Source organism: Panthera onca, chromosome A3, assembly GCF_046562875.1.
Source record: "Panthera onca isolate mPanOnc1 chromosome A3, mPanOnc1 haplotype 2, whole genome shotgun sequence".
Lineage (NCBI taxonomy): Eukaryota > Metazoa > Chordata > Mammalia > Carnivora > Felidae > Panthera > Panthera onca.
The window spans coordinates 90623562-90637115 of NC_138341.1; the positions used below are offsets into that span (position 1 = coordinate 90623562).

Sequence of the window (13554 nt, forward strand, 5' to 3'; positions counted from 1 at the left end):
TGAAAACTCTTGATTTCTAAATTTTGGACTAATTGACCCCTCCCCCCCCCCACCCACCCACATACACACACTGACGTCAGGTTTCTTGTGCAAACCCAGATTTTGCCACAAATCTCCTCAGTTTGACTTCTTTTTGCATTTTCTATCTGCTGTTTTTTTCTTCTCCCTTTTTTTTTAATGTTTATTTATTTTTGAGAGAGGGGGGGAGAGAGAGAGAGAGAGAGAGAGGAAGAGAGGGAGAGGGGCAGAGAGAGAGGGAGACACAGAATCTGAAGCAGGTTCCAGGCTCTGAGCTGTCAGCACAAAGCCTGACGCGGCACTCGAACTGATGAACTGTGAGATCATGACCTGAGCCGAAGTTGGACACTTAACCGACTGAGCCACCCAGGCACCCCTCTATCTGCTATTTTTATGACACTTCTTCTCTTTTGTTTTTCTAGTAATTTAAAGAACTTTCCTGCATCTGTAAGTACTAATAGTATTAATAATTTTTCCAGATGACCTCTATCTTTGTTTATTAAATTTTTTGAGGTATAACTTGTATACCTGTTAGGAGTCAGAAAGTTCAAATGAAAATTTGTTTAATGTTTATTCATTTTTGAAAGAGAGAGGGAGAGAGATAGAGCATGCACACATGCGGGTGCAAGGGAGGGGCAGAAAGAGAGGGAGACAGAGAATCCCAAGCAAGCTCTGTACTGTCAGTGCAGAACCCCATGTGGGGCTCAAACCCATGAACTGTTGAGATCATGACCTAAGCTGAAATCAAGAGTTAACTGACTGAGCCACCCAGGTAGCCCTGAAATTTTTTTTATTATAAGAGTAAATGATAGATAAAATAACCCAAGAAGGATAAAATGTAATTCAGATGCACATGCAGCTAAAGTATGTAAATATTTTCATGTGGGTTCACCCTGTCAAGAATTATGGGAATCACATGATCTTTTATGAGCATCAGCTCCCATAACTTTTGTCAGAACAGTTATTTCAGCAAGAAATATTTATTAAAGTCCCTGTAGCTCACTGCATGGTATTATCAGTTGATAACAGTACCTTGCATTCATATAATAGCACTTCAACATTCAGTCTTTGTATTTGATCCCAATTATAGTCTTGTTGAGTTAAACATGGTAGATAATGCATATCCCATTTATATGGGATGATTTTGAATTGAAGAAGATAAGTAACTGCACTCAAAAGAAAAAAAAAATATATATATATATATATATATATATATATATATATATATATATATATACCTGAACACTGGGGTGACCCTGAAGACCAGGTTGGCAGAGGCCTGCTGGCCCCAAAAGCTGTTTGTGGTTTTTGTTTTTCCTGCTGAAGGAGAAGTGAGTAAGGAAAATCTGGCTGTGAGGGCTGATAGGAAAGGGTGCCTGCATGAACCAGGCAGATCGAAGCTCACCTTGAAATCAAGAGTACTGAACAGGATGTTAGCAAATGAACCTGATCTTACTAATCTTCAGGTTTACAGTAAATCATCAGAACTGATTTTCTGTTTTTGCGGGCAGTCATGTGATCTGAGCTTGGGTAACAGAGGGGGTGGGAAGCAGAACCTTCCGGAAAATGAGCATGACATTTCTCCATCATTTCATCACATGGAGTAGAGGCTTGTTTGTAGGGTACTGGCTGGACATGAGAAGGGATATGGATCCTTGTCTTGGGTCGCACCTCCAGCAGACTCCAGAGCTTTCTGCATGAACTGTATACTGAATTGGGCGGCCTGTTTGCATTAAGCATTCTTTCCAGCATCTCAGGTTACAGTGCTCAGCCCCAACTGCATGTTAGAACTACCCAGGGAGCCTTGAAAACCATGGAGCTAATTGGGTCAGGGTCCCTGGGGGTGACCTGGGTAACGCCCATGTGTGGCCAGGGTTGGGCCCGCAGAGATGAAGTGCCTGCTTCAGAGTATTCACAAGAGATCGCCCTGCACATGTGAAATCCTATTTGTGTACTGGTAGTTTCATTTTGCAGGCTCTGACAAATCACCTTTCCTGCAAGGAGGTAGAATACTTGCTTTTGAGGATGGTACGGTCCACCTCAGTGGAGAGTAGCCCAAGCCACAGCAAACCAAACCCTCCCCTTATCCAACTTTAAAAGCACCAAGTGTAACATCCGTAAAACCTGTTTTTGTGCAGTCAACTGCTTGGATCAGCATGTTCGGAAGTCCCCAGAGAGCGTCGCTTTGATCTGGGAGCGGGACGAGCCTGGAACTGAAGTGAGGATCACCTACAGGTATTGTGTATCCCCTGACAGCATCTCAGTGCCCAGCAGGGTCTCCTGGGCCTTTACATCTGTGTCTGTGGTACACACCAGCCCCAAACACTTTTGATGGGCTGTTTATAGGAGCAAGATTGCCCAGCCTGGGGGAGGGCTGCCCTTGTTCACCTCAGCAATACTTGGTGCTGTTAGGTTCCCACAAAAAGAACTGGGTCTTTGGACACAAATATGACAAATGTTCAAGGCATGGAGAGGCTTTTGCCACAGTGCTGTGTGCTTCTGTCTGGTTCTGAGCAGGAGGTCATCTGAGTATCAAGGGGCATGTTTCAGCTTTGGAAATGTTCTCTGGTCCCAGGAAAGTAAACATGAATGCAAACTGAATAAAATACATGCTGGAATTAACAAATGAGTCTAATTAGCATCTTTCTCCCAGTGCTCTGAGAGTGGCACCATAAATAAGATCAAGCCATTTCAAGAGGGGTCCTCCCGACATCTTTAGATAAGTGTTCCACACGTTCCATGTGTCAAGCACCTTTCGGGATGTTGTATGCATGTTGAGGGTTTGAAGGAACCCCGTGTCCAGGAATAGTAACCTGGCTTCCTAAAGCACTGCCTCCTTCTGGAACTGCCTTGCTCAGGGATCTCTGTGGTCAGTCACTGCAGGACATTGGTTTCCCCTTCCAAGGGGTAAGCCCCCCTCTGCTTAAGCCTAAAGTTACCTTTACAATGCTATCTCAGACCCACTGTGAATCTAAGTCATATGTCCTTTATCACTACGCACCCTTCACCATCAACTAGTGATCACTCTCCTTGTGGGCAGCTTGTGGCTTTTCTCGTCCAATTCAACAAGTTTCATTGAGTGCCATTGTATCTGTCAGGACAGGCTGGGGTATATTGTAGTAACAAACAATCCCCAAATACATGGTAGCATGTGGCTGGATGGCCACTTTAGACTGAATAGTCTGAGAAGGTGACATTGGAGCTGAGGTCTTGTTGCCAAGAAGGAGTAGCCAAGATTGGGGGGAGAATTCTCAGGCCCACCTGGGACTCTTAATAAGCACAGGTGTCCAGGAAACACCTGTGGCTGGGGCAGTAGGAGCGAGAGGGGGGCATGGTAGAAGGAGTGTTCAGGGAAGGAGGGGGCCTGAGAGTGGCAACAACTCCCCTGCCACTTCGGTGACTTGGGGACTACTGGGCACCCCTAGTTTTCTGTTTGTTTCTCAGACTCAGGTTTTATCACAGACCAAATTCATCAAACCTGGTAAGAGTGTACTCATTGACTTTTGGTTGCAGCAAAGTGATGTTTGTTAATCTGCTGCAGCTCCTGGTGGGCACCACCTTACCATTCCCCAACCTCAACAACCCTCGGCTGTCCCAGCCTTTACCAGTGCCTGCATTGTTTGCTGACCTGTCTCTCCATGAGCCTGTACAGATAAACCTCTTGCCTCCATGCAGCCCACCAGCCAGCAGCATTGCCCCCTGGGAGCCTTGGGCCCCATGCTGACAACTGAGGCAGAGCCCCAGGCCCCTATGCACACTTGAGTTTGAGGAACACTGCTCTAACAAACAAACTGGCTTCACTGTTCATTACTATTATTGGCCCAGCTTGATTAATGTGTGATTCTTTAGTAAAAGATTAAGACTGTGGGTGGGGGTAGAAGGGCTTACCAACTGGTTGTTGGAGATAAGCTGACCCAGTGATGAACCATTTTCCCTTTGTCACTACCTCAGGTGTGCCTGGACTCCAAGGATACCCCCTTAACTGGACACCCCCCATCCACACTGAGTTAATGGTCAGCAGTGTTAAGTGATCCGAGAGCTGGGCTTGGTCTGGCCTGCTGAGATGTGTGGTTAAATGTAAGCCATGGGGGAATTTTCAGGACTGCAGCCAGTGTGTTAAATCTCAGTTCAGTTGCACCAAAGCAGTCCCAGGCAAGGGACATGCTTATGAGTACAGGCAAAGTATTTATTATTCTCTTTCTGAAAATAAGCAGACTTAGCTTGAAATGGTTTTATAAACCTTATCTGGACTTAGTACCAGATGACTGTTTCTAGTTGCTGTTTGAGTAAGTGTGTGTTTGAGTAAGTGTTTGAGTAAGTGTGTGTACAGGTTGTTTATAATTCCAGCTAGTTTTTGAGAGATATGGGTTAATTATTCTCCTGGTCATTTTAGGTTTTTGACATGAGGTTTTCTTTCTCCCTGTTCAGAGGAAAGCCACCTAGACATTGGTGCTGGATGTCCTGCCAACATATAAACTGCCACTAAAATAAAGTGCTCTCCTGCCCAGTGTCTCATGCAGTGTCAGCCAAGGTGACTTTGTCGGCATGAAGACCAAGTTCCAGACTTGGAGCTCTAGCTCTTTCAAGAAACTCTGTGGGGCTGGGGTTCTCAGAGGCTGTGTGCTGGGGACCACACCCACCTTGTCTGTTTGGAAGTTGTGGGTGGCCACTCCAAACTCTTCCCCCACTGTGACCTCAGACACAGAAGGTAGCAGGTTGATGAGTCCAGGACTCACCCCTGGGACAAGCACTGTGGCCTTTGCTCTGGACATGGAGGAATTTGCAATCTGCCATTCTGAAGCTGCCTCCTACTGGCTGGGTGATATTGTGAAGCTCTGTAATCTCCCATCTGTAGGATGGGTTAATTGTGATAACCAAAGTGATTGTAGGCATGGGGAAGTGACAAAATGTGTTGGAGGTTAAAGTAGTACTTATTAAATGAACATGGTGATGATTATGGTAGCCGCTACTATTTATCAAGTACTTCCTGCGTTCCAGAACTGTTTTAAGCATTGTAGCTAAGTTATTTTGTTTAAGTACCACCACCTGATTACATAGGAATTATTATTGTTCTTATTGTTACTTCCAACATTTTATTATGGAAAATTCCATAATTTGAAAATTTTCAAGTAGTGCATCTACTGTCTCCCTACCACCTAGATTCTACCCTTAACATTTTACAATCCTTGTTTTTATCACATGTGATTTATATATCCATCCCTCCATGGGTCAGTCCATCTTATTTTTTGGATACATTTCATAGTAAGTTGAAGACATTAACATACATCCCCTGAGCAATTTGATGGCATGATATTAACTACAGTTAATTGTGTGTTTATTTTCTATTTTTTGCTGTGAGGTTTATATACAACAAAATGCACAAGTGTGCATTTGCTGAGTTTTGATCAATGTATATACCTGTATAACCCAAACCCCTATGAGATACATAACAATGAGCACTGTCCCAGAGGAGTCCCATGGCCTTTCTCAGTCACCATCCCTACCCTCCTGAAGCAACCGCTGTTCTGATTTTTTTTCCCAAATAGGTTGTCAAAGCTTTATCTTACAGATAAGGAGGAGACTCAGAGAGAGGAGTTGATCTGTCCTGGGGCAGCAAGGTCAGAGTGGTGAAGCCATGTCCCATCCATCACCTACCTCAGCCATGATCAGCAGTCTCACTGGGGCCCGATGATGGAGTCTCTCAAATGGGCTGATGCGGGGCCTCTGCCTGGGGTTTAGCTCACAGGGAATGGTCACTAACTTGTCTCATTCCTTGGGAGCCCAGAATCTCTCCCTTCTGTGACTGCTAAAGTTTTTTGAGGAAGCATGTTCCTGGAGAATCATTGTAGAGCTTGTAATGGGTGCAAGTGACACCTCCACCCTGCTTACCAGAATCTCCACTATTCATCACATGTCTGGGCAGACACACATGTGGTACACTTACACACATACATTTTGAGTGTGCTTATTCTCCAGGTGCGTTTCTACAACCTGCTTTCTCTTTGTGCTTGGGATCTGTCCTGGAACGTTCTCTTGGGTGGCAGGTAGGGTCCTGCCACCTGTTCTGGGAGCTGTGCCCAGAGTTGTCTGTGTGTGGACTCTGCTATTCTGAATACTGGCACATATTTGTAATCTCACCTCCATCGGGTAGGGAAGGCCTGGCAGGATTGGCTTTGGGAATCTTGGGGAGGCCCTGTGTCCTCGCCTGCCCCATCAGTTCCTTCCCTCTGCGACACCAGCTGGCACCGGTTCCAAGGTGTACCCTGCCAGATTGACCAGGAAAAGCTGCAGGAATGTGCTCAGCAGTGCAGGTGGGCCCTGGGATGGCAATGGGGCTCTGGGAGGAGGCGAGATAATCAGCATGGTTCTGTTGAGCTCCCTTCTTTAGAGGTGTGACACTTTTTTCCCTCAGGGAAGCGAGGGAGCAGGAATGCTTTGCTTGGCAGGGATCAGCCTGGGATGGTCTGTGCACATCTTCCAGAGAAGAAGGCAGACTGTGACTTTAGGCTGGAACCAGAGCCGGAGGGCTGCCCCAGCCCACCTTCTAGCCTGCCTCTCTGCCCAGAGAGGTGTGTTCAGAGCCAGTTGGAAGAAGCTGTTCTATCCTAGTGAACCAGCAGACTTCAGATCCTGGGCCCCTTCTGCATCCCCTGAGGCTGGGCCTGTGGGCTTGAGGCCTCCGAGGGCAGGGACTTCAGAGGCCAGCTGGGACACAGATAAGCTGGGTGGCTCCTTAAGGCTGTGTAGCCAAATAGCACTCTAGGCACTGCCCCTTTCAACTGTCCATGTGTCCTTTTCTAGCATAGTGCCTTTTTAGAAGATTGTCTTTCACCTGTAGTTCAAGTGACAGATTCTAGAGGTCCCTGGGGATGAGGATGTGGAGAAACACAAACTCCTCAGGAAGTTGGTGGTGAGGTAGATTATGAGGCTTCAAGATTACTGTCTGCCTGGAGCCTGGAGGTCTGGGCTAGGGATTTCTGAAGCTGGGGATGGACGAGGGCATAGAGTAGAGCAAACTGAGGTCTGGTGGCTGGTCCCAGCCTGTGGGGTATACGTGGGTGCCCTGAAACAGAAGTGACAGCAGGATGTGGGTGTCTTACGTAGAGTATTTACCAAGGCTTAGCTCATCTTTTGTCTGAGTTCTCCAAAAAGAGGTCTGAACTTGAACTCGAGCCCAGAGCTTAAGAATTTTAGCCCTGGCCAGTTCTGTGCCCTTGAAGCCTGTCACTCTGGGCCTCAGTGGGCCCAGCTATAAAATGAGGGACCAGATAAGACCTGCACTATTCCAACACCGGCAGGTGTGGTTCAGAGTGGTGGTCACGACCAACATAGTTCAATAGAGCTGGACGTCCACAGGCTTCACCAAAAAGGGTAGGTGTTGTCTTGGGTGTGCCCACAACATGAACTGAGTATAGTTTTCACTGTGGGTCAGGGCCCTGGAAGGGGTGATTTCTGTGGCTGTTCCATCTTCTTACTGGTAGCAGGTGTACACAGTGAGGAACCCCTGTCCAGAGGAGTGAAGGGGATGTCAGGCCTCCTTCTACCCTCCCTGCCTCAGAACCCCTGGATGGACACTGAGGAGACGGCTTTCTTCCCAGACATGGTGGGCAGACACTGGGTGTTACTGAGACTACACAGCCTTGTGCCTAATGTGGAGGGCCCACAGAGAATACAAGATGGGGCCCATAGGGAATACTCTTTCTGGGGCAGCTAGACCAACACACATAGAGCTGTGGGGCAGGTCTGCAGTTTGGAGGCACCTCCTACACAGGCTTCTTTGTTTCCTTGGCCCTGTTTGTGACAGAAAGGAGGGTCCCTCTGGATTACAGCAGTAGGAAGTAGGACTCCAGCATGGACACCAGGTTGGAGAAGGCTTTGGGGAAGTTCTGAGGAGGGCTGGGTTTTGAGAGGCACAAGAGGGGGAAGTGTGATGATGAAGACAGAGAAACAATGGCAGGTGAGGGCACTGTAGGGTGAAGTGGCCAGGGAGGGTGGAGGTGGATGGACCCTGTGCTCCGTGCCTGCTCTGTCCTCTGGCTGTGTATGACCTTGAGCAAGTCATTCTACCATTCTGACCCTCTGTCTCCTCATCTGCAAAATGGAAACATCCTTCTCCTCTGCTGGGTGTCTGAGTGTGGGCATGGGGAACAAAAGCCCAGAACAGTGTCTGGGATGATGAGGATTTCAGATTTGATGATGGAAAGGCATGGAGTGGCCCTGTGGGGTGGCGTTTTAAGAGTGAGGACTTCACCTCGGGAGAACAATCTCTAGTCAGCTAAAAGGCAGCCCCTTCTCCTTCTTGTGGTCCCAACCCTTGCTCCTTGCTCTTCTCCTTGCCCCCAAATTAATTACTTAAATGAGCAGACTCCTTTGTTAAAATATTAGGGCAGTTGAAGAGGAGGATCCTTAATGGACATAATGAGGTTGATGGGTTAGGTGCTTTGGGGTAAAACAGCCCTGTGATTAGTGAAGTTTCCCATGGCACGGGCCATCTGTCACACAGAGCAAAGTCAGTTTGCTCAGTGGGCTCCCCTGGATATGGGGAGGAGAGGCCAGAGGCCCTGGGCTCATGTGCTGTGTCCTGGCTTCCCTGACTAAGAGGAGGGAGGTGCCCTGGGCACACTCTTTCCCCCGCTGACCTCTGAGTAACTCTGATTGCAAAACTTGGTCGGGAATCCGCATGCTGACTTCCAGGATCTGGTAGAAACCCTGGGTCACTTGGATTGTGTACTTATCTTTCCTTAAGACTTTGGCTCCAGATGTTGAAACTGAGAAGGGTTTTGAATCTTTCTATACATGATCACTTATTGTTCTTCTTCTTCTTTTGAACCAGCTAAGTCTCTTGGAATTTCATATTTTAGAATGCCAAATCTTGGGACTACAGCAGGAATATTGTACCCTGAGAGTGTCTATCTTCATGGCTAGGGAAACCTCCTTGATGGGGACCCTTCTGAGAATTCTCTGGGGCAAACAGTGGCAGAGGTTTACTTCTGGGAGCACACTTAAGCAAATGCCTCCCTTGGAGCTGGATTCCTCTTCTGCCATGCAGGGACTATTGGGGGATGGTTGGGTTGTGGGAGGTGGAGGGGCACAACCTGGTGAGGGCATGGTGCAGGCCCTGGGGTGGGAGTGGACGGGGGAGCACACACCTGAAGGGTGGGTGGGAGTCAAGCTCTGGGGTGGGGAAGGGTCTTGATGCATGTTCCTGAGGAGTGGGGACAGTTTGGGGAGGCGTCTTCTAAGACTGGGTGTTGTCGTTTGTGACTTTTTTCCTTTCTGCTTCTGGAGTCTCAAGACAGTGGGATGAGCCTGACTTACAGCTTCACTGTGGGTGGCCGTGTGGTGTCACATGGCCCTTCCCCATGTTGGTTTCCATCAGGGCAGCACTGTGGGCACAGAAGGCAGTGGTTGAACCTCCTCACCTGTCCAGAAGTGCACATCGAGGGGGCTGCATTTTCATTTCTGCCCCCTCTCCCTCCCAGTGCCCATTTCCTCTCATGCTAGGTGGATACAGAAGGAAGGGGTCACAATGAGGTTAGACATACTGTCCAATGTAGAGTTGAAAATCGACGCACAGCTAGAAGGGAGTGGGCCCCTGGCTGGCTGGGCCCCTGGGAAGGGTGACGAAGCATGGCCCTCACTGCTGGGGGGCACATATGGCACTGCACTTGGCCCAGTCCCCAGCAGTGTGGCCCCTGCAGTGCTGGCTTCTGGGCACCCAGTCTGGGGCTGGGCTGAGAAGAGGGCAAAGTGGGTAGGTGGCACGTGGGTGTGCCCTGGGCGGGGGGTCCCTTCCCATGCTCAGCCCAGTGTCCAGTCTCCAGTGCCTGCCAGGCTGGATCCTTCTGTCCATGGCCTGCCTGGAACAAAGGGCACCAAGAACAACTCCTGGGAATATTCCTGGTGACTGGGAATGGGGTGTCCAGGCCTCCATCCTCCAAAAGTCACGTCTGACCCTGATGTCTCGGGGTAGCCCCTGGCTGATTGGACAGGAGCTCACGCTGATGATCTTAGCTCACATTCATGGTCATCCTTGGTTTTAAAGTCCAGGACCTGAGGTCCCAGTGAGCTTTCAGGATCCTCAAGCTTACCCACCTGGAAAGGTCAGAAATGGGGTTTGAGTTCAGCTTTGTCTGGCTCTAGCTGACGTACTGAGGAATCTGAGTCTTCTTTCTCCATCCTGAGAGAGGAGGTGACAGTGTAAAGGGGCCTCTGGCTGCTCTGCTATACTAACTTGGTGACAGGCTGGACTCCTGGTGGTTTCTGGTGGTTCCTGGTGGTATGTGCAGAGAGGGTGAGCTCTGCTGACAATAGCCTTTTACTGACCAGGACCCTGTGTTCCCAGCATCTGCCCCCACCCCCTGCTTAAGCACACGTTCATTAAGTGCTAACATCAGCTGGAGAGGAGGAGGCTTGTCAGTGCCAGCATGCTCTGGGTGGCCTTGAAGAGGGACAAGGGTCAGCTACAGAAGAAGGCGGGGCTAAGGGCTGTGGAGTCCTGCCGTGACTGTGGGACAGTGAGGGGCAGGAAGCAAAGTGTGTGAGGGGTGCTCTGGGCCTTGGAACACCTTAGAGGCAAGGGTGGGGGATGCCATGGGTGCCGGGGGAGGGATGACAGAGTGACAGATGGGTGCTGTCAGAACAGGGGCTGCCTGGCCTGGCACTCTCTTACCCTTCACTCTTTGTCCTGGGCCTCCCGTGGCTGTCTTGGACCTATTCTTCCTCCTGGCCCTGCCCAAGACTGTCATGCACCTCATCTGAATGTGGTAACAGCAGTGGGTCAGGTTTGAATGAGAGGCTTGACAATTTTCCATCAACAAATCCATGTAAACTTCCTCTGAGAGGGCTGGAGTGAGGTTTCTGAGCCTTTGGCAGATAAGGTGACTCATTTGGGCTAGCATATCCCCATTCTCCCTGCTGGTTTTGTTTGGATGAAGTCTTGGGGACAAGACAAGTTTTGACTGAGTTAATGTGGCAACAAGGACATGGAATTTGGAAGAGGGCATGTAGGGTCCTATCAGATGCAGACAACTTCAGAAATTCCGTGTGGTCTCCACACCTCAGTGATGTGTCATTCTGGTATCATCTAAAGCAGTGATTTCCAGCTCAGGGTGTGCCTGACTCCCCTGAGGAGGTTTCCAACAATAAAGACCCAGACTTGCTTGGGCCCTGCCGAGTCAGGATCTCCTGGGGGTGCCTGGGAGCTTTATTTGAAAATACATCTCTGGTTATACAGCTGCTGGCACCCATCATAGGGAACATATCTGTTAGGATTCAGCTGTAGAAAAGGGAAGTCAGTGCCACTCTTTTAAGCAGAGAGGGAGCTTACACAGAGTGCTTACAAAGCCTTTGGGCTGACTCTAGGCCTCACCCTCTGGCACAATCAGAATGGACTCAGGAGACCCCGCAGGCACTGCTGAGTCCTCAAAACACACCACTGTGGCTCTGGTCCGGGGCCAGGAAACCACCATTTTGATGGCTCAGCTGCTCAGTTTTCTCTTGACATCTTTGTAGCTAGTGGAATCTCTCCAGGAAAACCCCAGCATCTCCCAAACTGCAGCAAAACAGCAGCCCACACTGCAATTGCTCCCCATGTGCAGCTACCAGGTGCAGCCTGAGTCCTACACAGAATTCCAGATGAGAGGTGTCTGAGGTGGCAGGTGCGTCCTGAGGAGGCTGGAACAGATGCCGAGTGAGAGAAAGGCATGGTGACTGCAGGCAGGTCTAGTCCAGCATGGGTTTTTGGACCCTGATTCTGTTCGATTCCTGTGCAGTTGAATGTAACAGTATGAGGACCGGGCCTATAACCGCCCAGATCCCAGGCCACTCAGGTGGGGCCTGGTGGTCCTTCCTCCTGGTGCAGGTGAACAAACCCTCTGAGTCACTCCTGTGTGTGCCACAGCAGTTCAAGGTCTGCTCTAATAGGTTCTGATCTTAACCCTGTCACTCACTTAATCCTTTCACCAAGGTAGGCCCGGCTAGATATGGATTCATTGCAGGATAGGCCATTTTCCAAAAGGGCAGTCTTCTATCCTCACATTATAAACCTGTTAGTTTTCTGGGCTTTATGACTAAACTGTGGGACAGTTTTCCAGTCTAGTGTTCTACTTGAGGAGGTCTTTGGCATATTACCAGCTGGTGCAAATGGGGGCACTTTTGTGGTTCTCCAAAAGGGTGCCCCTCAGAAGGGGTGTGCAGCCAGCATCCTGGGGCAGGTACCTTTGAACAGGGCTGAGCTGAGCAGCCATCTGCAGGGGCCCTGGTGACAGGGTTGCTGTGGAGTATATGTGCACAGTAGGGGGAAAGCCTCAGAAAGCCCAATTTCTGAACTTACACAGAATGCAGTGCCTTAAACTCAGGGTCAGAGAGACTATGGCCTGAAAAAGGAGCTGGCTTGAGTGGAAGAAAGAGTGTGCATTTTGCTCCTCCCTTTCCTTCCAAATGAATATTTAAATTTCTATTAGCAATTATTTGTTTATTATTAAATGCATGATTATTAATGAGTTAAATAAGCAAACAACAACTACTGTTTTTATGAAAGAAACAGTTGAAGTAACCTTTACGGACAGCCTCCATGGGGGTCACAGGCAGCTTTTGGGGTGTTGGGGGCTCATGAGGTGAGTTATGGTGTCACAGGGGCTCCCCCTCCTGGCCCCTTGCTCAGTTGGTCAGTAAATCGTGTTGGTAGCTGGAAATCTTTCATGGGGGGAATATTCACACCACAATAATTGGCAAATGCTATTATAAATCAGGGCTTCCCCCCACCCCACCGAGATAATTTGTTATTAAACATTTGGCAGCACAATAGTGTGTTTCATGGACCCCTTATTCTTTTTTTTTTTAATGTTCATTTATTTTTTGAGAGAGACAAAGACAGAGAGACAGAGCATGAGATCATGACCTGAGCTGAAGTTGGTGTCCCAGACCCCCTGTTCTTTTTAGCAGTTTCTCCAAGCTGCTACCAAGAGGCCAGGAAGGCACCCTGGACCTGAGGCAGTCGTACCAAATTCTTGTAGCCTCCAGATTGCCACTGGTGCGGCTGTGTCTTCTTGCGTACTTTACTCTGCATGCTAACTTGGAATGTTCTGCGGACTCACAGGAATGCCTGGAAATAGAGGAACCCCTGGGTCCTGTCTGGTCTGGAAGTGTTGGCGTGAGCTCTGCTGCCCTGTGTCCTGTTGCCATTGCTGTCCAGGCAGCAATGTGGAAAGAGCTGCCACACCACATGTGGGACATGTGAACCTGGAGTGGGACCTGAAAAACATCCTGTGGCTTTTGTTCTTTTTAAACCAGGGAAAAGGGAATGTTTTTAGAAAGTTAAAACTTCATTCTGTTCCAGATTCCACCAGGGAAAGGACATACTTCTGTGACTTTCCCTGGGAGTAAACACGCCTGGCCGGCCAGTGGGTGAATGTCCTGCCAGGGCACCAGCTGTTTTCTGGGCTGGTGGCCAGGACTGGAGTCCACCAGCGCACTCTTGACCGGGGCCGCTAGCCTAGCCTGGCATCTGGCTCTCTCAGTTTTGTGAACTAGGCT

At 49.0% G+C, this 13554-nt stretch overlaps 1 protein-coding gene across 2 annotated transcripts in view; it reads left to right on the top strand.

The window, feature by feature from the left end:
* ACSS1 (acyl-CoA synthetase short chain family member 1) overlaps positions 1 to 13554 on the top strand; it is a 61749-nt gene that overhangs the window by 9067 nt on the left and 39128 nt on the right. For both annotated transcript variants that reach the window (XM_060610585.3, XM_060610568.3), the window contains exon 2: positions 2157 to 2253. In XM_060610585.3, coding sequence (XP_060466568.1) covers positions 2157 to 2253 — 97 coding nt within the window. The remainder of the gene's footprint in view (positions 1 to 2156; positions 2254 to 13554) is intronic.